This window comes from Scyliorhinus torazame, chromosome 3 (assembly GCF_047496885.1).
Source record: "Scyliorhinus torazame isolate Kashiwa2021f chromosome 3, sScyTor2.1, whole genome shotgun sequence".
Lineage (NCBI taxonomy): Eukaryota > Metazoa > Chordata > Chondrichthyes > Carcharhiniformes > Scyliorhinidae > Scyliorhinus > Scyliorhinus torazame.
This window is the reverse complement of record NC_092709.1, coordinates 222,570,110-222,594,838: the sequence shown is the minus strand read 5'-3', so window position 1 is coordinate 222,594,838 and position 24,729 is coordinate 222,570,110. Positions and strand designations below refer to the sequence as shown.

Here is a 24,729-nt window from a genome sequence, read left to right as displayed (position 1 = left end):
CGCACGATCCACAGGTGTTTCACGCAGTGCCATTGCGAGCCCCTCATGGGTACCGGAATCGGTGAGAGGTTCGCGCTGATTTTCCCATTGTGAAACACTCACAGATCCTCCGGAGCTTCAGGATCGGGGAATTCCGCCTTATAAATTTGGTGAAATCATGATAACCCAGGTCAGTGCATCAACAAGTTTCTCGATGACACCTTGGGCACGATTCAGCCAGAACATTTCAATGTGTAATTTGGGGTACGTTTGGCGGGTGTTTCGTGTTGGCCGCAATGGCGAGATCGCAGCCTGTATTCACCTGCACTTAGTTCCAAACATTTGCCCCCACGTGAATCTCGCCATGCTTGGCTCTCTCATCATCTGATTTGCCTGACTCACGCTTCAGCTGTTCACCGCCGACGAGGGGGAACTGCTTGTAAAGCTGCTCCTTCTGCACTCTCATCCAGTCAAGAAATGAGATGACAGTGCTGAGTCCTGCTCCTGGCTTGGGGGTTGTCGACCTGGCCAGGCTTCTCGACACAGTTAATGAGAGAGCAACCTCTTCCCTTGAGCTGTTTGGAGAGCCAATAGCAGGGTCAGCAATGCCTCCTGAGAGGAACTGGCAGCTGCAGTGAGTGCGGGCTGCATGACCAGGAGACCACTGTCCCATGTTGGAAGATTTCGACTGACCTCCAATGAGCTGCAAGAATAAGTTGCCACCTCTCTCCTGTCAGCAGTACTGACTGCCAATTTCCAACCATCACCCCTTCCCCAATCCATTGGCTGATACCTTGCACCCTCCCAACATCTGATCTTCAAGTTTGTTCCTCAAAACCCCAGACACCCACCAACACAACCCTTTCGTGACTCGATGCGCTGCCCCCACATGCTACCTTCCATAGACCCCCCCCCCCCTCCCAATCCATCAAGTATGCGGTTCACAATGCCCTCGCTTTGTCCCCGCAGGAGAAAATAGCCCATAACAAGAGGGAAAGGGCAAAGATGGGAGACGGGATGCCAGAGATCCTAGTCCTCACCCCCTCTGAGGAACGGGCCCTGGCGATTGCGGGGTTGTCCGAGGAGAGAGCAGTCACCGACAGCGAGGTCGGCCGATGCAAGAGAGATGAGGATCCACTGTCCCTTCATCCAGATGGTCTGTTTCATCTGAGTTGTTGATATCCCACAAAATGATCCTTCCCTCTCAGTGACCAGACATGCCCGTTGTCTTGCAGGATCACCAGCTGATGAGGCTCCATCTGATGTGTCTCCCCGCCACGCAAGGCACCATCTCGGAGGAGAACTCAGAGTAGAACACCGGTGAGGCATCCCAACTGTCACCCGTACCTTCCACCCGCACAGAGACACACACCTCAGTGAGAAATATTAATGAACATACCTCAGGTGCACTGTGTGGTGAGCACCACACAGCTGCTTATGCACATCAGGAGGAGGCAGGAACATCCAAGGGAGTTAGCAGTCCGAGATCTTACTGCAAGCCAGGATACAGTTGATCCCAGCCAGATGTCGAACGTCTGGGCAAGGTTCTCCTTGAGTTGATGCAGATGACAGGACACAGCTGTGGTGTTTAGGAGGGGGTGTCAGTGACTGCAAGGCCAATTGGAGGAGTCCCAAAGCCTTCAGGCACAGTGGATGGTGCTGGAAGTGGTACCCAGGCCAACGCTGCTAGGTTGGCAACCGCAGTGGAAAATTTGGAGATTGTTATCTGTGCCTTGAGTGGTGGTGCCCAAGGCATGGCTCAGTCTGTGATGGCAAAGCTGAGGGCCTAGACATCATGTCCCAGTCGATGAGGGACATGTCCCATGTGCAGGTGGACATTGCTGAGGCACTCCAGAGTGTGGCCCAGTCATTGAGGAGCATCGCTGAGGGAGTTGACACCATGATGCAGATAATGGGGGGCCTCCAGGACTGGCAGTGCCAGATGACGTCCAGGATGCTGGAGCTCACTCCATCTGCCCCCCCAACCAATGGAGTCACCCAGGGCCTATGGGTACCCTCAGGGAGTAGGAAGCACTGGACCCCAACCCTAAGCCTTCCACCAAGGAGACGAAGGCAGTCTCCAGTTCTTCTGAATCCCTGCCTCCCCTCCTGACACCGGCGCCTCTCAAGGGCAGCGACGCCTGTGACACCTGTAATTCGGGCGCGGCTCTCCAGCTACAGGCTCTCCAGAGGACGTCTGGCAAGGGCATCAAAGGCCACAGGGCATGGAAAGCAGCAGGCTGTCTCCACCTCTGATGTGCATCCTGGAGACACACCTAGACATAGCACGAGACCACAGAGGATCAAGAAAAGTGAGGAGCACTAAGTGTGCACTGGTCCCTATCCATTTCTGAGGGGAAATGTTCACCATTAAGACATGTCACGCCAGATACATGCAAAGTCTCTGTCACTTTTAGTTTCACAGCGGGCCTACCCACACATCCACTCCCTGTTCTCCCCACTCCCTCTTCCCCCCCCCCCATTTCCTCACCCCCCCACAATGGTCCGAGATGAAAAACCCCCGATGCAGATTCCATCATGCGGATGTGTGTGCGCGTGCTGTCAGGAGAAAGACAGAAGTCAGATTTAATCAGATCTGAAGGAGTACCAAAGCTTTCCTCACAGCGAGTTGTCATCTTTCTCCTGCCTTGTATAGTGACCTGCCAGTGGCAACACAGGCTCATCACCCTGGAGTGCCAACACAGATTACCTAGACCCTTGGAGGGGGGAACAGGGTGATAGGGGAGGTGTGGAGTGAATGGGGGGGTTGGGAATGAGGGGTTTGAAGTGGGGGGAAGGGAAAACACAGCCTCATCCCAGGAGAAACTGGAGAGTATGAAGGTCTTTCTGGTGCTCCTGGAATGGCTGGACCCTCACCACCGCCTGTCCTCCATCTGTTCACGGGCTCGTTCTCCAGCCCCTCCTCATCTGCCTCCTCCTCTTCGGATGAGGCCACATATTCCTTCACCTCCTCCTTCTCCAGCGTGTCGCCCTGCTGCTGTACCAGATTGAGGAGGGCACAGCACACCACCACAAAGTGGGAGACCTTCTGGGAGGTGTATTGCAGGGAACCGCAAGAGTGGACCAGGCATTGGAACCGTATTTTCAGCTGCCCAATGTGTGCCTCGCTGTATCGGGTGTCTGCCTCGGTCTCATGCCTCCACAGAGGGTCATCAGCCAGGACTTTGCCGGAAATCCCTTGTCCGCCACGAGCCAATCTGCCATCCTTGGATAGTCCTCGAAGACACTCGGGATATCCGAGAGCCCCAGGTTGTAGCTGTCCTGCAAGCTCCCAGGATAGCCAACACACATGTACATGATCCTGAGGCGGTGGTCGGACACGATCTGAACATTCAGGGAGTGGAATCCCTTTCGGTATAGGGCTCTCTCTGAAACCCTGGTGATCGCAAGGTGACATGTGTCCCATCAATCACCCTTGGATCTGGGGCTTTTCAGCAATGGTGGTGAATCCTGCAGCCTGGGCATCTTGGTGGACCTGATCCAGGTTGAAGATAATACAGTTGGACGCCTGGATGCACCTGTGAGCTGATGGCTGTGAGATGTCACACAGTTCCCTACTAGAGCCCTGCATGACCCGGTGGCATAAAAGGAAAGTGCTGCAGTGACTTTATGGCAATTGGGAGTGGATGTCCTCCTCTACAGGGTCATATGTCCGTGAGGACATGACATAGGTGCTGCACTGTCTCTCTGCTAAGACAGAGTCTTCCGCCGTATATGCTGTCTGTCAGCTCAAGGAAGGGCCAACAACCCCTGTACACCTTGGCACGTCGCTGGCCTCCACTTTTGGCCCCCTCCTCAGCCTGATGGGCGGCCGGGTCTTCAGGGTTGCGGTGGCCCCCTACCCTTGCATTGGCGTTGCTGCCATCTTCGGTGCCTGCCTCGGCTGTACAAGCACAAGCAAGAGCAACCTCGGCAGGATCTACACCAGCAAACATCTTTATATCTGGAAGGAATTGGAGAAGTAGAGACCAATAATCGGTTTGGGCTTCCATCCCGGGACCCTCAAATCGCCGAGGCCTCCCTGACCCTTACAATGACAGTCCCGCCTTCTCTCAGGGTGCCAACCAGTGAGCCAGTTGTGCTGGAAAAGCTCATTCTGCACACACACTCCCGGCCAGATTAGAATCCCTTCAACTCCAGACCTCTGCCGGTAACATTAAGGAGGCCGTGCTCAGCTACACTCCGCTCATCCTTTGGCGCCAGAGGATCCTCAGTGGTGAAGCCTCGCTCTTTAGTGTTTGATTATTGGCAGCTGCCTCCAGTATCCTGATGCTCCGAGCATACAGGCACACTGTTCAGGCATCAAAGATTGCAGGACATTCTGTCCATTAATCCTCCTCTCAGACAGGGCACCTGTTTCTTTGAGGAGGCACTTGAGAGTTCAGGTGCATGAAGTGTTATCACAAGTAACAAGGTTAATCCCTCCTTTGAGATAGCCTTCAGCTGTGAAGCTGGAGGCTGTTCACAGTCAAAGGGGGTGAAATTGACTTTCAGGATATAAGTCACACAGGGCTCTGTCGTGGGAGAGTTTGGTAGGACAGACAGGCTGCATCTGGGGTTGCCCCTGTTATGGGTCTCCACAATATTTAAAGATGGCTTGAAGGGGGTACTTGTAAAGGAGCACTAAACATCGCCTGCGTGACTTCCCACTGGAGAGTCGGGTAACTCCCGAGTGGCTGCTGCATTCGACTTTAATCTCACTTATGAGATTGAAATGAATGCAAACTAAGCTTAATAATGACCCTTGAGTCATGGAGTTTTACAGCACAGAAAGAGGCCCTTCAGCCCATCATGTCCACACCAACCCTCAAGCACTAATTATTCTGATTCCATTTTCCAGCATTTCAAGTGCTCATGTAAATACTTCATAAAAGTTGTGAGGGTTCCCACATCATCCATTTTCAGGCAGTGAGTTCCAGATTCCAACTGCCCTCTGGGTTAAAATGTTTTTCCTCACATCTCCTCCAAACCTGGTTATTGACTCCTCCACTAAGGGGAAAAGTACCTTCCTATCCACCCTATCTATGTCCCACATAATTTTATGCACCTCAATCAGGCCCCCCCTCAGCCTTCCCTGCTCCAGTGAAAACAACCCCTGCATACCCAGTCTCTCTTGATAGCTGAAATGATTCAACCCAGGCAACATCCAAGTGAATCTCCTCTGTACTCTCTCCCGTGCAATCACTTCCTTTCTAGATTGTGGTGACCAGGGGCTGGATTCTCCCGCCCTGCCCACCGCAAGAACGCCACAGGAGAGACGCCGACAACGGAAAAATCCATTCACTTTGGGGGGGAAATCTCCGGTCACCGGGCGAACGCCCCAGACCAGTGCTCCAACTGGCGCCTAACCAGCATTTTATACAGCTGCAGCATAACCTTGCTGCACTTATATTCACTGCCTCAGTTAATAAAGGCAAAGATCTCAAAGACCTTCTTAATCACCTTATCTACCTGTCCTGCTGTCTTCACAGTCCTGTGATCCACCACACTAAGGTCTCTTTGATGCCCTGAACTTCCTCGGGTCTGACCATTCATTGTGTATTCCCACGCCTTGTCAGTCCTCCCAAAACGCACTTCCTCACACTTTTCACGGTAAATTCCATTTGCCACTTCTCTGCCCATCTAACCAGCTCGTCTATATCATCCTGTAATCTAAGCTCTTGCTCCTTACTATTTACCTTCTCTCCATTTTTGGGCGAGATCCAGAACTCGTCATCGGGAGAGGGCCATTTGAATCTCAAATGATTTACACCCGGCACAATCTTGATATTGGCCTTTCCTGCTATTCACCCGGCACATCTGGATCTGCACCGGGCCCAATGCAGTCTTTTGATTGAAAATTAATAATAATAATAATAATAATAATAATAATAATCGCTTATTGTCACAAGTAGGCTTCAATGAAGTTACTGTGAAAAGCCCCTAGTCGCCACATTCCGGCACCTGTTCGGGGAGGCTGGTACAGGAATTGAACCTGAGCTGCTGGCCTTGTTCTGCATTACAAGCCAACTGTTTAACCCAATGTGCTAAATCAGCTACCCGATCCACCTCATCATTGTAAAGTTATTAGTCCACCCAGCAGAAACGTATTTTGACAGTGATTGGACATTCCGGAGACAACTGATGAACAAATTACAACTTCTACCCTTTGATTTCACCATGTGTTTTCCAAATCAATAGATTACATTTGGATTGGATTTGTTTTTTGTCATGTGTACCGAGGTACAGTGAAAAGTATTTTTCTGCGAGCAGCCCAACAGATCATTAAGTACACGGGAAGAAAAGGGAATAAAAGAAAATACATAATAGGGCAACACAAGGTATACAATGTAACTACATAAGCACCGGCATCGGATGAAGCATACAGGGTGTAGTGTTAATGAGGTCAGTCCATACGAGGGTCATTTAGGAGTCTGGTGACAGTGGGGAAGAAGCTGTTTTTGAGTTTGTTCGTGCGTGTTCTCAGACGTCTGTATCTCCTGCCCGATGGAAGAAGTTGGAAGAGTGAGTAAGCCGGGTGGGAGGGGTCTTTGATTATGCTGCCCGCTTTCCCCAGGCAGCGGGAGGTGTAGATGGAGTCAATGGATGGGAGGCAGGTTTGTGTGATGGACTGGGTGGTGTTAACGGCTCTCTGAAGTTTCTTGCGGTCCTGGGCCAAGCAGTTGCCATACCAGGCTGTGATGCAGCCCGATAGGATGCTTTCTTTGGTGCATCTGTAAAAGTTGGTAAAGGTTAATGTGGACATGCCGACTTTCCTTAGTTTCCGGAGGAAGTATAGGCGCTGTTGTGCTTTCTTGGTGGTAGCGCTGACGTGGGTGGACCAGGACAGATTTTTGGAGATGTGCATCCCTAGGAATTTGAAACTGCTAACCATCTCCATCTCGGCCCTGTTGATGCTGACAGGGGTGTGTACTGTACTTTGCTTCCTGTAGTCAATGACCAGCTCTTTAGTTTTGCTGGCATTGAGGGAGAGATTGTTGTCGCTACACCACTCCACTAGGTTCTTTATCGCCTGTATTCGGACTCATCGGTATTCGAGATCCGGCCCACTATGGTCGTATCGTCAGCAAACGTGTAGATGGAGTTAGAACCAAATTTTGCCACGTAATCGTGTGTGTACAGGGAGTAGAGTAGGGGGCTAGGTACGCAGCCTTGGTATTGAGGACTATTGTGGAGGAGGTGTTGTTGTTCATTCTTACTGATTGTGGTCTGTTGGTCAGAAAATCGAGGATCCAGTTGCAGTGTGGGGAGCCAAGTCCTAGGTTATCGAGCTTTGATATGAGTTTGGTTGGGATTATGGTGTTGAAGATGGAGCTGTAGTCAATAAATAGGAGTCTGATGTAGGAGTCCTTGTTGTTGAGATGCTCTCAGGATGAGTGTAGGGCCAGGGCAATGGCGTCTTCTGTGGACCGGTTGCGACGGTATACGAACTGCAGTGGATCAAGGCGTTCTGGGAGTATGGAGATGATGCGCTTCATGATCAACCTCTCGAAGCACTTCATTACGATTGAAGTCAGGGCCACTGGTCGGTAGTCATTGAGGCACGTTACCTGGTTCTTCTTTGGCACCGGGTATGATGGTGGTCTTCTTGAAGCAGGTGGGGACCTCGGAGTGGAGCAGGGACAGGTTAAAGATGTCCGCGAACACCTCTGCCAGCTGGTCTGCGCAGGCTCTGAGTGCACGACCAGGGATCCCGTCCGGGCCCGTCGCCTTCCAAGGGTTCACTTTCAGGAAGGCCGATCTGACTTTGGAAGCTGTGATGGTGGGGTATGGGTGAGTTATTGGCTGCTGGGGCACTCAACAGCGGATTGTTGGTTACCTGCTCGAACCGAGCATAGAATACATTGAGTGGATATGGATATGGATGAAGAATAACCCACATTCTCTCACAAACCAATCTCACTGTTGTCCCAAAGCAGCAGTACAGGTTTAACTAGCATTAACTTTACATTCGAAATCACCACATTAACTATCTTCTATCCCTCATTCTCTTTCAGATTTTATTGTTATTTGAAAATGACCGCGTCAGGAAAGCCGCCTGTTAAAAACAACTTGCACAACGTTGTCTCAGGATATTCCCTGAAACAGTGCAGGACACAAAGTTGTAAGTAAGAAAAATGACATGTGCACCCAGTTGAGTTTAGTTTGAGTTTGATGCCCATATTATTTCCATGAAAATGTAATTGTTCTACGGTACCATTCAGTAACTTATATTGTCTTTAATCTATAAGTAAGATTAATTCTTGAGGGGGTACTCTCCACTGGAATGCTGAGACTGGGACCTTAAGGACAGATAAGCAGCTGATTACAAAAGTCTGGGTATATGACCCCTGGAAAACTGAAATAAGTTACATGATGGAAATACTCAGCAGGTTAGGCAGCATCTACGGAGAGTGAAACAGAAATGACGTTTCAAATTGATGCAGAAAGTTTATCAACCTCAGCAACTGCATATTCGTCGTGTCCAGCATACATGTTACTGCCTGTGAGACTGAAACAAAATGTGTTTCAGCAAATGAAGAAGGGAAGATAAGTTGCTGGATGATGAAGGAAAATAGTGTTTTGAGATGGAGTCACCTCATCCACGTCAGCCAATAGCATAAATTAACCGTTGCAGTTTAGCGACATGGGACATGCTGGAATCGAGGATGTAGATCAGTGATTTTCATCAACAGTGGAGTTAACAAAATTACGAATTAGAAGAGTAACTTGTATTTCACCAACAAACCTGGAGCTTAAGAACTCTATATTCAGTATGCCCTGAATTTCCAAATCGTTTTGCTTAATTCATGAATGCTTCACCTGTTTTGGAGAAATTGACTTTGAAAGATATATGTGTGGAACATTTGAAGCCCAGAACAAAGTGATTTGGTCTCTTTCTGTCTGTCGTGCTGCCTTGAGAAATCTGTTAACATGTGCCGCACTGTCCCCTGTACCTCTGCCTTTCCCAGTATCCAACCATTTATTTATCATTTCCTTCTCATGTCTGCTGTCCACAAATAGATCACCTCGCACTTCTCTGGATTCATTCAATTTACCACTTTACTTCCCACGTGACGAGTTAATTGATCTCGTAAAGTACGTTTGATAAATCAAAGCTTTGCTGCGAACCTGCAGGATGCCTCAGGCTTCAGCTTTGCTGGTCACCACCATTCCAGCCAGGACACAGGAACAAGATATTCAGACAGGAGGGACCAGAAAATAATCAGCAACAGCAGAGTCTCTGTAAATTCCACTTGAGTTTCATGTGGGAAAGCAATAAACCAACATTAAATAAAGGAAATAGCTAACAGGAGGAATACGGAAAGCATGTATCAGTATTAAGAATGAATGTATGGGGAATGAATGTGGATTCTGGTTAAACTGCAAGGTTTCTTTTTAACTTGTGGTCCAAATTGAGTGTGATTCGCTGTTGGGGGATGGGGCGGTGGGAGTTTGGCTGGTTAGGGTAACGGGGGGGGCGTTGTTGGGATTTGGGAGGGTATTCGGTTGGTGGGCAGATTGGTTGGGAGTTGTCGGAGTGTGTGGGCTAGTTGTGGGAAGTGGCATTTGGGGTAAGGTCAGGGAGGGGGGTGATTGTTGGTGATGGAGGTGGGGGTCAGTACCATGGTTCTCCAGGGGTTAGAAGTGGTTTCAAACCTTCAAATGCTAGGTAAAAAGTTTGCTGAGGGAGTCAGAGCCATCCGAAATCTGATTCGTTTTGCTCGCCTGAACAAAACCAGTTTCATTCCTTTGGTGCCCATTTTTTCCTGTGATTGGCACTAATTTCCTGGAACAATTTGTGCAGTAAAACCAGTAAAAGTGCACCCTCATATATCCTCGTACTCAGGCACAGAACACAAGTTCTGATTTATGATCCCCAGGTTCATGCTTTTGTTTCCTACATAATGGACAGAACAGGTGTATTTGTATTATAAAGGATGCAGGATCTACTCATTGGAGTGGCTGGTGACTCTCAATCCAAGTAGATATCTGGTGTAAAGAACTTAAAATTGTGACAATCATGGTACAGGGTGTCTTTGCTATAATGAAGCCTGTGGGTTAGTAGTTTGGATGTGAACAGAGAAATTATATCATGGACACGTGACACTGTCAAAATGATCAGCTTCTTTTTCCATATTTTTCAGCCTGTTTTGACAGCATTTATGATGGTTTGGACTTTCCGGGAAATGACATTCACCAGTCCGTTGTCGAGGATGTGCCCAGTTGTCAAACAAAATGTACAGAGGAACCTGACTGCCAGTTTTTCACCTTTGTAAAAGGAGAATATCGCAATGCGAAACAGCGGTTAGTCACTTATTCAAGGGTTGGAGCGTTCACAAATCACCGCCAATTGGTTGAATGATGGCGATGGGGACAGGAGGGGGGGTTGGAAAGTATTAGGAGGCCTAGGAATGGGTTTCATGCAGGTGTGAATATATAACGGGATAATCCGATCGTGTCTTCCATGGCGGGTCAGAAAACCTGCCAGAGGATGATAAGGACCTTATTTGCATCTCCTCAATGGGATGCAGATGAAGGCCCAATCTGCATACCAAGGGCGAAATTCTCCCCCAAAGGCGGGATGTCCGCCGACTGGCGCCAAAGCCAGCGCCAATCAGACGGGCATCGCGCCGGCCCAAAGGTGCGGAATGCTCCGCATCTTTGGCGGCCTAGCCCCAACATTGAGGGGCTAGGCCGACGCCGGAGGGATTTCCGCCCCGCCTGCTGGCGGAAGTGGCGTTTGTTTCCCCGCCAGCTGGCGCGGAAATGCGGCACATACGCGGGAGCGTCAGCGGCCGCTGTCAGTTTCCCGGCGCATGCGCGGGAGCGTCAGCGGCCGCTGTCAGTTTCCCGCGCATGCACAGTGGAGAGAGTCTCTTCCGCCTCCGCCATGGTGGAGGCCGTGGCGGAGGCGGAAGGGAAAGAGTGCCCCCACGGCACAGGCCCGCCCGCGGATTAGTGGGCCCCGATCGCGGGCCAGGCCACCGTGGGGGCACCCCCCGGGGTCAGATCGCCCCGCGCCCCCCCCCAGGACCCCGGAGCCCGCCCACGCCGCCTGGTCCCGCCGGTAAATACCAGGTTTGATTTACTCCGGCGGGACAGGCAATTTCTGGGCGGGACTTCGGCCCATTCGGGCCGGAGAATCCAGCGGGGGGTCCCGCCAACCGGCACGGCCGGATTCCCGCCCCCGCCCAATCTCCGGGAGCGGAGACTTCGGCGGGTGCGGGGGCGGGATTCACGGCGGCCAACGGCCATTCTCCGACCCGGCTGGGGGTCGGAGAATGACGCCCCAAATTCTTCACCATGCCAGTGGGAGATCACGCCACCGTGAAACACATCTCAAATGAAATGAAAATTGCTTATTGTCACAAGTAGGCTTCAAATGAAGTTACTGTGAAAAGCCCCTAGTCGCCACATTCCGGCCCCTGTTCGGGGAGGCTGGTACGGGAATTGAACCGTGCTGCTGGCCTGCCTTGGTCTGCTTTAAAAGCCAGCAATTTAGCCCTGTGCTAAACCAGCCCCTATAACGTGTTGTATAGATGTCGGGACTTATCGGAACAATGCCTGAGGCTGCCTCCGCCTGAACCCTGGACCCTGGAGCACTATAACAGTGGGTCAGGGCTGCATCCACAACTGGGATTCCGGATTGGGCGTCCTGGATTGGACCCATTGTCCAGCCTCAGAATATTCATCGGGATCCAATTTCTTTCTCAGGGGGTCCGTCTTCCAGCCTCAGAGAGCTCATGGAGATCCATCTCGGTCTAGACAGCTGATTTGTAATGCAGAACAAGGCCAGCAGCGTGGGTTCAATTCCCATATTAGCTTACCCGAACAGGTGCCGGAATGTGGCGACTAGGGGCTTTTCACGTGTGACAATAAAAGATTATTATTATTATTATCATTGTTTGCTGGAGGTCCACCTCGTTCTTCAATAGTGGGTCAATGATATTGGGCACCTTTTTTATTATAGTACCTGGACTCAAGTGTGGATTGTGCCTCATCCAGGCTTCCCCGCCTTGATTACAGCGTGAAACACCCGGGTGCATAATTAATGAGGTCGGGGCCAGAAAATGTTTCCAGTTTTCCTATCAGCCTTCGCAGCAAGAAACACTCCACGTTTCTGGGAGAATAGTTTCTACAAAACAAATCTCGGGTGGAAATCCTTGTTGGGTGACGCTGGAATCGGAAACGCAATTGGGCAGAGAATCGATTCCGACGCTGAAACCGGGTAGGGGGCCGATTTCACACCAAATCGCAATTCTCCGTCATCTCAACAGCAGAGTCAATGCATTCCAGAACGCACGTACAATAAATGCCGTTGGCATATCATTAGTGGGCTCGACTCCGGGGCTTCCGCGATTCTGCGCGTACAATGGGTCGAATCCGATGGCGAGGTACACTTATGCTTTTAAAAATCATGAAAGCAACGTTGTGGCTGATGAGGAAGGGAGAGGAGATAGGAAATGGAGAGGTGCAAATGTGGGCTGCCGGGCCGGACAGAGGAACTGGAGGCAGCCACTCAGGCTAAAGAGCCGGCTGCCCAACAGGCCGTGAATGAGGTGCAAAGGAGGCGCCGCATGAGGCCACGCATGTACCGGCAACGCCTATCATTCGAGGACCTGCTGGACCGGGCATTTCGTCGAAAACTCTGGCTGAGCAGGGAGACAGTGCAACAAATAAGAGTCATAGCGGTTTACAGCATGAAAACAGGCCCTTTGGCCCAACTTGTCCATGCCACCCAGTTTTTACCACTAAGCTAGTCCCAATTGCCTGCATTTGGCCCATATCCCTCTGTACCCAGCTTTCCCATATAACTCTCCAAATGCTTTTTAAAAGACAAAATTGTACCCACCTCTACTACTGCCTCTTGCAGCTCGCTCCAGACTCTCACCACACTCTGTGTGAAAGAATTGCCCCTCTGGACCCTTTTGTATTTCTCCTCTTTCACCTTAAACCTATGCCCTCGAGTTTTAGGCTCTCCTACCTTTCGGAAAAGATATTGACTAGCTACGTTATCTATGTCCCTCATTACTTTATAGAGCTCGAAAGGATCACCCCTTAAGCCTCCTATGCTCCAGGGAAAAAAAATCCCAGTCTATCCAGCCTCTCCTGATAACTCAAACCATCAAGTCCCGGTAGCATCCGTGTAAATCTCTTCTGCACTCTTTCTAGTTTAACAATATTGTTTCTATAATAGGCTGACCAGAACTGTACATAGTATTCCAAGTGTAGCCTTACTAATGTCTTGTACAACTTCAACAAGACGTCTCGACTCCTGTGTTCAATGTTCTGACCAATGAAACCAAGCATGCTGAATGCTTTCTTCATCACTCTGTCCACTTGTGACTCCACTTTCAAGGAGCAATGAACTTGTATTCCTAGATCTCATTGTTCTGTAACTCTCCCCAACTCCCTACCATTAACTAAGTAGGTCCTGCCCCGATTCGATCTACCAAAATGCATCACCTCACATTTATCTAAATTAATCTCCATCTGCCATTCATCGGCCCACTGGCCCAATTGATCAAGTTCCTGTGCAATCCTAGATCACCTTCTTCACTGTACACTATGCCACCAATCTTGGTGTCATCTGCAAACTTACTAACCATGCCTCCTAAATTCTCATCCAAATCATTAATATAAATAATAAATACCAGTGGACCCGGCACTGATCCCTGAGGAACACCGCTGGTCACAGGCCAACTGCACTGCCCTCATCTACCTTCTTGGTTACCCCTTCAAAAAACTTAATCAAATTTGTGAGACATGATTTTCCACTCACAAAGCCATGCTGACAGTCCCTTATCAGTAATTGCCTCTCTAAATGCCTGTAGATCCTGTCCTTCAGAATACCTTCTCACAACTTTCCAGCACAGACATTAGGCTCACCGATCTGTAGTTCCCAGGCTTTTCCCTGTGGCCCTTCTTGAACAAAGGCACAACATTTGCTACCTTCCAATCTTCAGGCACCTCACCTGTGACTGTCGACGATTTAAATATCTCTGCTAGGGGACCCGCAATTTCCTCCCTAGCCTCCCACAACGTCCTAGGATACATTTCACCAGGTCCCGGGGATTTATCTACATTGATGAGCTTTAGGACTTCCAGCACCTCCCCCTTTGTAACATGTAAATTTCGCAAGACATCACTATTTATTTCCCAAGTTCTCTAATGTCTATGCCTTTCTCAACAGTAAATACCGATGAGAAATATTCATTTAGGATTTCACCCATCTCTTGTGGGTTCGCACATAGATGACCTTGTAGATCCTTAAGAGGCCCTACTCTCTCCCTCGTTACTCTTTTCCCGTTTATGTATTTGGAGAAGCTCTTTGGATCCTCCTTCGCCATATCTGCCAAAGCAATCTCACGTCCCCTTTTTGCCCTCCTGATTTCTCTCTTAACTCTACTCCGACAACATCTATACTCTTCAAGGGATCCACTTGAACCCAGCTGCTGATGCATGTCATATGCCTCCTTCTTCTTTTTGACCAGGGCCTCAATATTGCTAGTCATCCAGGGTTCCCTACTTCTACCAGCCTTGCCCTTCACTCTAGAAGGAATGTGCCTACCCTGTGTTGTGTTATGTAATTTGGAATAACACAAGCTACCACTTGATGCAGTTTTGAGTAAAAGATGCTCCAGACTTTGAAGTGCGTTCTATGTGTTTTATTGAACTATTAGCACAGTTCTCAATGAGTTCGACTCTCTGCTAATCTAAATGTAGTAACTCAGTCTAACTGAACCAGCCTTGCAATAAGCGACGTGCTGGGCTGTGATGCTGAGGATACACCCTGTCTCACTCTGCAGATGTTAGTCTGTGGAAAGAGGCGGGGTGTGAGTGCCTCATCCCTTTTAAAGTCAGATACACCGCTGAGTGTCCTGACTGCTCATTGGTCGTGTCCTATTCTATGTGTTCATTAGCTGCATGTTTGCATATCATGACATCTATCCTTTTTTTTAATGTTTTGTTGGCGTATGTGAATGTATTTACATGTGAATGAGTCTGTCTAACATGACTGACGGAGGACAACAGAACAGAGCAAACAAAACAAATGTTCACAAGTCCAGTCTCTGAGGCTTGCATCTGATCCTGGTAGACCACCAGAGAGGTGGCGGAGGGGACGACGGCGCCTTGACAGGCGGGATGGAAGCCTGACTGGTGGCCTCGTGGTGCGAGGTATCAGGGGGTGGCAATTCAACATATGGAAATGGAGGACAAAGTGGTTGCGGGCAATTCCTTCGCACAATGGATCCATCAGCCATACACACAACATAAGAGCGGGGCACGGCCTGTCGAACAACGACAGCCGGGGCAGACCACCCACCATCCGGTATCTTGATCCTGACAGTGTCTGCCGCGGATAGCACGGCAAAATCGGTGGCATGGGCATCATAGCCCTGCTTTTGACGATCTCTGAGCTGCTGCATCTTCTGCAGCACCGGGAGGTGATCCAGGTTGGGCAGGTGTATGGCTGGAAGCGTCGTCCGCAGGTCCCTGTTCATCAGGAGTTGAGCCGGCGACATGCCAATGGACAATGGAGTCGCCCTGTACGCGAGCAGTGCAAGGTGTATGTTGGAAGCAGAGTCCGGGGCCTTGCAGGTGAGCTGTTTCACAATGTGCACCCGTTTCTTGACTTTTCCATTGGACTGCGGATAGTGCGGATTGGAAGTGACATGCTGGAAATTGTAGCTCTTGGCAAACGTGGACCATTCTCGACTGCTAAAACACGGGCCATTGTCACTCATGACGGTGATTGGATGCCATTTTTTGAGAACGTCTCCTTACAGGCTTTGATGACGGTCCGAGAAGTGAGGTCCGGGAGCTTCATCACCTCAGGGTAATTCGGGAAATAGTCGATGATCAATACGTAGTCGCGACTATTCGCATGAAAGAGGTCGTGCCAACCTTGGATCACGGAGAGGTCACTATGTTGTGCTGTTGGAGCTTCTTCTTGCTCTGCGCTGGCTGGAACTGCTGACAGGCAGCACAGTTCAGGACCGTGTTCGGGATGTCCTGGCTGATGCCGGGCCAGTAGACAGCTTGCCGGGCTCTGTGTCTGCACTTCCCGACGCCCAGGTGTCCCTCATGAATCTGGCGCAGCACCAAGCTCTGGAGACTGAGCGGAATGACAATCCTGTCCAGCTTGAGAACGATACCATCAATTACCGTCAGGTCATCCTTCACATTGTAAAATTGTGGGCACTGCCCTTTCTGCCAGCCATCGGTGAGGTTGTGGATGACACGCTGCAAGAAGGGGTCTTTGGCTGTCTCATCACGGATGAGAACTACCTTCTCATTTGTCGCCAAGAGAGTGCTAGCACACAGCTGCACCTGCAATTCGATGTGCTGGATGATCTATAGCGGCTCACTGGGCGAGGTGACGGAGCGGGACAATGTATCAGCGATGATGAGCTCCTTGCCAGGTGTGTACACCAAGTTGAAGTCATACCTCCTAAGTTTACGCATGATTCTCTGCAACCGAGACGTCATGTCGTTCAGGTCCTTGTGGATGATGTGGACCAGAGGCCTATGATCCGTCTCGACAGTGAATGTCGGCAGGCCGTAGACATAATCATGAAATTTGAGACTGCCGGTGAGAAGACCCAAGCACACCTTCTCAATCTGTGCATATCTGGTTTCAGTGGGCGTCATCGCCCTTGATGCGTAGGCTACTGGTGCCCGGATGATGTGTCATCTCGTTGAAGCAACGCCGCACCGATGCCATCCTGGCTCGCACCTGTGGATATCTTTGTCTCCCGGTCCAGGTCGAAGAATGCCAGGACTGGTGCAGTGGTGAGCTTGGCATTCAGCTCCAGCCACTCTGTCTGGTGTGCCACCTTTCACTCAAAGGCAGTTGACTTTTTCACCAGGTTGCGTAGGGCCGTGGTGTGTGTGGCCATGTTTGGAATGAACTTGCCCAGAAAATTGACCATACCCAAGAAGCGCAGCACCGCCTTTTTGTCCTCCGGGACCTTCATCTCCTCGATGGCCTTGATTTTGTCTCTGTTGTGGCGCACACCATGCTGTGAGATCTGGTTGCCTAGGAACTTGAGCGTCGATGTGCCAAAACAACATTTGGACCTGTTTAACTTTAGGCCATTGGCATGTACACGGCAGGTTACCTTCTGGAGACGGGACACATGTTCTTCAGGGGTCGTGGACCATATGATGATGTCGTCCACGTACACACAAACCCCTTCAATGCCTTCCATCATCTGCTCCATGAAGCGATGGAATATCTCCGATGCAGAAATGGTGCCAAATGGCATGCGATTGTAGCAGTATCTGCCAAAAGGCGTGTTGAAGGTGCAGAGCCTTCTGCTGGACTCTTCCAGCTGGATTTGCCAAAATCCCTGTGATGCATCCAATTTGGTGAAGAAGCGCGCGTGTGCCATCTCACTCGTGAGTTCCTCCCGCTTCGGGATGGGGTAGTATTCCCGCATGATATTCTTATTGAGATCCTTGGGATCAATGCAGATGCGCAGGTCCCCTGAAGGCTTCTTTACGCACACGATCGAGCTGACCCAGTCAGTTGGTTCGGTGACCTTGGATATGTTGCCTTTTTGCTGAAGATCCTTGAGCTGTGCCTTCAGGCGCTCTCTCAGTGGAGCAGGGATTCGTCGTGGTGCGTGGACCACTTGCTTGGCAACAGGTCGTAGCAGAATCTTGTATCGATACGGCAGCGTGCCCATCCCATTGAACACATCAGGATACTGGGTGAGGATGTCGTCGATGCCGGCCTGAAGATCCACATGGGAGGATGTCGTGGTGCAAACCCTTTGAATGAGGTTCAGCTGCTTGCAGGCTTGCGCACCTCGTAGGAATGCCCTGACCGGCTTACCAATTTCAAAGCGTAACCGTGCTTTTGTGTCGGTTGGCTATGTGCAGATGGCTGGATCCCAGTGCCGTGATGGCATTCCCGTTGTAATCCAGGAGCTTGCAGGCAGCCAAAACAACATTTGGAGGGACCGTGGGGGGAATCCACAGCTAGGATCGATTGGACTTGCGATGTGTCTGGTGTGGCATATTCACAAGTTGTAATAATGCGGTAGGCGTTGTCCAGGCATTCATCACCTGGATCCGTTGCCCTGCTGGGATCAGAATCCTATAGGCATTGTTGCACACTCCGAATGTGCCGTCGTCAGAATTGGGAGCGCTGGCTCCTGACCGGTGGTGCAGATCTGCACAGGGCTGCATAGTGGCCTGGCTTCCCGCAGTTTAAACAGTGTCTGCCTCTTGCAGGGCAGTGTTTCTTTAAATGGGCGGTGCCACAGTTTGAACACGTCAGGATGTCGGCGTCCTGACGCTCCGTGCGTCGTTGCACATGCGCAGTGCGGTTCTCAGACGTCTGCACCTGCGCAGTGCGGGTTTCGGCCGCCTCGTTATCCCGTTCGCATCGCGCATGCGTTGGGCCCCGTGACGAGCGTGCAAAATTGCCGCTTTCATCAATGTTGAGGCGCTGCATCTGGGAGATGCACACTCTCCGCGTCGTGGGAGTCTAGTCTACCATTTTCTGCCATTTTGTACTGGGAATAGTGATTTTTAGCATGCTCATGCACTGTGCGTGTTTCAATCACGACTGGCAGGGTCATATGCTTGATCTTCAGTAACTGCTCTCTCAGAGGATCAGAGTGAACTCCAAAAACAATTTGGTCTCTGATCATGGAGTCAGTGATATCACCGAAGTTGCAGGATTGTGCTAGCAGTCTAAGGTTAGTTAAATATGAGGTGAAGGATTTGTCTTTACCTTGCAATCACTGCTTGAATATGTAGCGCTCAAAGATTTTGTTGGTGTCCACATCACAGTGGCTGTCAAACTTGTCCAGGATGGTCTGAAACTTTGTCTTGTCCTGGTCACCCGCTGTGGTGAGGAGAGGAGCTATCTTCCATGCATCAGACGCACCATTGAGGTCTGATGCTTCGACGTAAAGCTGAAATTTCTGCTTGAATGTCCACGAGTTGGCACTGAGATTGCCGGAGATCCTGAACAGGTGAGGAGCTGGAATCTTTTCCATTTACCGGTCTGTTGGTCTAGGGGTAAGATTCTCGCTTCGGGATTTGTGCTGCACGAAAATGTGAGAGGTCCCGGGTTCATATCCCGGACGAGCCCTTTGATGTTGTTTGTTGTCGGGGCAGCACTGTAGCATTGTGGCTAGCACAATTGCTTCACAGCTCCAGGGTCCCAGGTTCGATTCCAGCTTGGGTCACTGTCTGTGCGGAGTCTGCATATTCTCCCCGTGTGTGCGTGGGTTTCCTCCGGGTGCTCCGGTTTCCTCCCACAGTCCAAAGATGTGCAGATTAGGTGGATTGGCCATGATAAATTTCCCTTTGTGTCCAAAATTGCCCTTAGTGTTGGGTGGGGTTACTGGGTTATGGGGATAGGGTGGAGGTGTTGACCTTGGGTAGGGTGCTCTTTCCAAGAGCCGGTGCAGACTCACTGGGCCGAATGGCCTCCTGCACTGTACATTCTATGATAATCTATCATAATTGTGCCGGTATACATTCGCTGGTCGTCACGGATCTTGCTGAGTTGAACTAACTAGTTTGAACAGACTCCTGGTATCATGTTGTGTTATGTAATTTGGAATAACACAAGCTGCCACTTGATGCAGTTTTGAGTAAAAGATGCTCCAGACTTTGAAGTGAGTTCAATGTGTTTTATTGAACTATTAGCACAGTTCTCAATGAGTTCGACTCTCTGCTAATCTAAATGTAGTAACTCAGTCTAACTGAACCAGCCTTGCTCTAAGCCACGTGCTGGGGCTACACCCTGTCTCACTCTGTAGATGTTGGTCTGTGGAAAGAGGCGGGGTGTGAGTGCCTCATCCCTTTTATACTGAGATACCACCCCTGAGTGTCCTGACTGCTCATTGGTCGTGTCCTATTCTATGTGTTCATTAGCCGCATGTTTGCATATCATGACACCCTGAACTCTGGTTAACACACTTTTGAAAGCCTCCCACTTACCAGCCGTCTCTTTGCCTGCCAACAGACTCTTCCAATCAACTTTTGATAGTTCCTGCCTAACACCATCAAAATTGGCCTTGCCCCAATTTAGAATTTTAACTTTTGGGCAGATCTATCGGCCGGGATTCTTCGACCCCGCGCCGGGTCGCAGAATCCCCGGGGGGAGGCGTGAGAATCGCGTCCCGACGCCCCGATGCCAGCTTACCAATTCTCCGGTGACAATTCTTGACACCCGCGGGATCGCCGCCACGCTGGTCGGGGGCCGTTGAAAGTGCCCCCCCCCCGCCACCCCGGCGATTCTCCGGGCCCCGACTGGCCGAGTGGCCGCCGAGTTCGGCCAAGTCTCACCGGCGTGGGTTACTCAGGTCCCACACGGCGGGACCGGGAAGGTGTGTCCTTGGGGGCCATCCTGGGGGGAGGGGATCCAACCCTAGGGGGGCGCCTCCACGGTGGCCTAGCCTGCGATCGGGGCCTACCGATCGGCGGCGGGCTGGGTCCGTGGAGGCCTATGTTCCTCTGTGCTGGGCCCCTGTAGGGCTTCGCCATATTGCCCGGGGGCCGGCGCGGAGACGGGAACCCACGTGCATGCGCGGAATCATGCTGGTCGTTCCGCGTATGCGCGAACTCATGTCGGCCGTTCCGCGCCGGCTGGAGCTGCTGGGACAACTCCGCTGCTGACTTAGCCCCCTAGGAAGGGGAGAATTACTGATTATCGGGGACCATTGACACCGGAGTGGTTGGCGCCGTTTTTCACGCCGCTGTCAGAACTTGGTCGCAGGATTGGAAAATCCCGGCCATCATTCTCCATAGCTAACTTAAAACTAATGGAATTGTGGTCACTGGTCCCAAAGTGATCCCTCACTAACACTTCTGTCACCTGCCCTTCCTTAATTAGCAAGAGGATGTCAGGTTTTGCCCCCTCTCTAGTTGGGCCATCCACATGCTGAATGAGAAATTCCTCCTGAATACACTAAACAAATTTCTCTCCATCCAAGCCCCAAGCTGTCCCAGTCAGTGTTGGGAAAGTTAAAATCCCCAACTATTACCACCCTATTTTTCTTGCAGCTATCTGTAATCTCCTCACATATTTTCTCCTTGATTTCCCACTGACTATTTGGAGACCTGTAGTACAATCCTATCAAAGTGATCTCCTTTCTTATTTTTCAGTTCTACCCATATAGACTCAGTGTGTGAACCCTTGGCAGTACTGCCCTCTCAGTACTGCCGTGATATTCTCCCCAATCATAAACACTACTCCCCCTCCTCTCTTACCTCTTGTTCTATCTTTCCAATAGCATCTGTACCCTGGAACATTGAGCTACCAGTCCTGCTCCTCCCTTAGCCATGTTTCAGTAATAGCTATAATACCCCAGTCCCATGTATCCATCCATGCCCCGAGTTCATCCGCTTTGCCTGTCAGGCCCCTTGCATTGAAATAAATGCAGTTTAATCCAGACCAGTGTTTTTCAAACTTTTTTGCCCGTGAACCATTCTTGCCAACCAGCAATCCTTCGGGACCCACGCCTGCCAACCTTTGCAACCCACGTCGGCCAACCTTCGCGACCCATTTTCTCTTACCTTTAATGGGAGAGGTGAGCCTGGGCTTATATTCTATAGTCTAGAGTAGCGAAGAATGAGAAATGACCTCATTGAAACAGGCATTGTTCTCTCAGGATTCTACAGAGCTGATGCAGAATGTAAGTTTTCCTCAGATGGGTGGTTTCCAGCCTGGGGATATAGTCTGCAAATTACAATGCAATGATTTTAGACATAGATGAGGAGGAATTACTTAACTCAAAGTATTGTGAATCTTTTTAATCTCTAAAATTCACTATCAAAGAGAGTTCTGCAGGCCCAGCCACTGAGCATATTCAAGACAGATACAGGAAGACTGAATTGAATTTCATAAAAAATCTTCTCCTGGGTCAGCGAGGTCAGGAGGAGGCGGTAGTCTGCTCTCCGGGCATGTGCACTGATGAGCGGGCACGCATGCGCAGCGCGCCCCCATTTTTAAAGCCGGTCGCGGTCGTCATTTTTAAAGCCGCCCACAGCCGCCATTTTTTAAAGCCGGCTGCTGCGGCCGTAGCGCCTGAACGCACGCGATCGGGAACACCGCGATGGATGGCCCCATGACCCTTCCAACATCCGGCCGCGACCTACCCGCGACCCCCACTTTAAAAATGCTTTTTCTAGACTTCCCTTGTTCTCTGCCCTGCTTTCTCAGACTATCTGACTGGTCATGTTTTATACACTCTCCCTTTGTTTAATTTCTCTGAGCCTTACTGGACCCAATCACTGAGTTCTCCACAGTCTCTGAATTCTTTACTGTGGCCCTTTTTGATTTTTGATATTGGTTTCTCTGCCTTTCACTTTTCCCCTGACTGCCTCTTGATTCTATCCCCACTTTAATTCCATCTGACTTCCTGCATAAGTTCCCACCCCCCTGCTATATTAGTTTAACCCCCCCCCCCCAACAGCAGTAGCAAATATTCCCCTAGACATTGGTTCCAGTCCTGCCCGGGAGCAGACTGTCTGGTTTGTACTAATACCACCTCCCCCATAACTGGTTCCAATGTCCCAGGAATTTGAATCCCTCAAGCCACTTATTCATCTTATCTATCCTGACATTCCTACTCTGACTAGGACATGTCACTGGTAGCAATCCTGAGATTACTACCATTGCGGTACTACTTTTTAGTTTAACTCCTAACTACCTAAATTCAACATGTAGTATCTCATCACATTTTTTACCGATATCGTTGGTGCCTATATGCACCATGAAGCTGGCTGCTCTCCTTCCCCCTTCAGAATGCACCGTAGCTGCTGTGAGACATCCAGGACCCTTGCACATGGGAGGCAACATATCTTCCTGGAGTCTCGTTTGCATCCACATAAATGCCTGTCTACCCGCCTTACAATCGAATGCCCTGTCACTGTAGCACTTTCACATTTTTTCCTGCCCTCCTGTGTAGCAGAGCCAACCAAGGTGCCATGAACCTGGCTGCTGCCACCTTTCCCTGGTGAGCCATCTCCCCCAACAGTATCCAAAATGGTATATTTGTTTTGTAGGGAGATGACCGCAGGGGACCCCTGCATTGCCTTCCTACTCTTCCTCTGTCTGGTGGTCACCCATTTCCTATCTCCCTCAGTAATTTTTAACTGCGGTGTGACCAACTCACTGAACGTGCTATCCATGACTTCCTCAGCATCGTGGATGCTCCAAAGTGAATCCATCCGCAGCTCCAGAGCCATCATGCCGTCTACCAGGAGCTGCAGTTGGACACACTTGTTGCACGTGAAGGAGCTAGATACACTGGATGTATCCTGAATTCCCACATCGCACAAGAAGAGCATGACACGGGTCTGGGATCTCCTGCCATGACTTAACCCTTAAGTTAACTTACAACAACAACTACAATGCCAAGAGAAAAGAAACTACTTACCAGTTATCAGCCAATCACTTACCTGCTGGTCGAGGTGACTGAGTTGACTTCTCCCAGAATCCTCTTCTGCCGCCTCTGTTGGATGATGATCTTCCTCCTGTTTGTAATTGGAGGGGTTCTTCGTCTACCCACAGTACAGTCGAGCTGACTGAGTTGAGTTCACCCAGAATCCTCTTCTGTCACCTCTACTGGATGATCATGGCGCACCTGGCACCGCATGGGAATGGGGGAGGATGCCCGCTCCGAGTGGCTGTCAAAGTGACAGTCGCCCTGAACGTTTACACGACGGGCTCCTTCCAGGCACCAAATGGGAACTGTCCGGGATCTCACAGAGCTCGGTGCACAGGTGCATCCGTACCATCGCGGAGGCCCAATACGCCCAGTCGGCTCAATACATCCATTTTAATGTGGCCCGAGCCCAGGCAGCGTGGTGTCACAGGTGTGTGGGATGGGGGTTGGTGCCAGGGGCACAGTGCTGCCTACTCACCCTGGTCGCCCTGAGCAGGTAATGCAGTTTCTTTCTGCACTGCAGGCCTGACTGGACAGTGTTGTTCATGGTGCCGACCACCTCTGCCACCTGCACCCAGGCACAGCCAACAGCGACGGTTGGCAGCCTCTTTGCCAGACATGGATTCAGAGTGGCTTGCCTCTCCTCCGCTGCGTCCAGGATGGTCTCGAGCTCGGCATCTGTGAACCTTGGTGCTGTGCATCCTGTTGTATAGGATGGTGCATGTGTGGAGTTAAGCATGTATATGCGGCTGCAGCTTGTCAGCCTCTTGACTGTCAATCACGAATCCGGCGACACCGGCACAGTTTCTCATTGGAATCGATTGCGTTCCACATGGCGCCGTTGCTTAATCGGTCCAGGTACGATGCCAGTTTTGCTGTCGTGGTAGTCCACGAATCCTCCCATGCGTCAACACTTAGGGCTGGATTCTCTGATTTTGAGGCTATGTCCGGAGGAAGTGTCTAGTTTTACGATGAAAACGTCAGTGCCACCCCCGCACCGATGGTCCACCTGGTGGGGGGCTAGCAGCCATGCCACGTAAAACCCCCGGCGTTCCTGACAGAAACGGCCGGAGAATTGCTGGGTCCGTGGCCGGGCATGTGCATGGTGATGACCTGCAGCAGTTACGCCGTACAACATGGCATCGGCATCGCGCAGCCCCGGCCTGCCAGATGGTGTCCCCCTGTAACCCCCCCTTGCCACCCCCGGACCACCCCCCACCAGGCCCTCCAACCCCCGCCAAAGCCCCCCTGGCCTACGGAACGGCTCCCCGTCCCGACTGTGGCGTCACTGGACACAGTCCGCAGTCGCCACGCGAGGTTGACT

The 24,729-nt window shown here is 50.7% G+C and overlaps 1 protein-coding gene across 1 annotated transcript in view; it reads left to right on the top strand.

Annotated features, from left to right (window-relative positions):
* The window catches only part of LOC140408952 (uncharacterized), a 241,605-nt gene that overhangs the window by 120,383 nt on the left and 96,493 nt on the right, over positions 1 to 24,729 (top strand). Inside the window, exons 24-25 of the mRNA XM_072496904.1 lie at positions 7,998 to 8,104; positions 10,128 to 10,287. Of these exons, the coding sequence (XP_072353005.1) occupies positions 7,998 to 8,104; positions 10,128 to 10,287 (267 nt within the window). The remainder of the gene's footprint in view (positions 1 to 7,997; positions 8,105 to 10,127; positions 10,288 to 24,729) is intronic.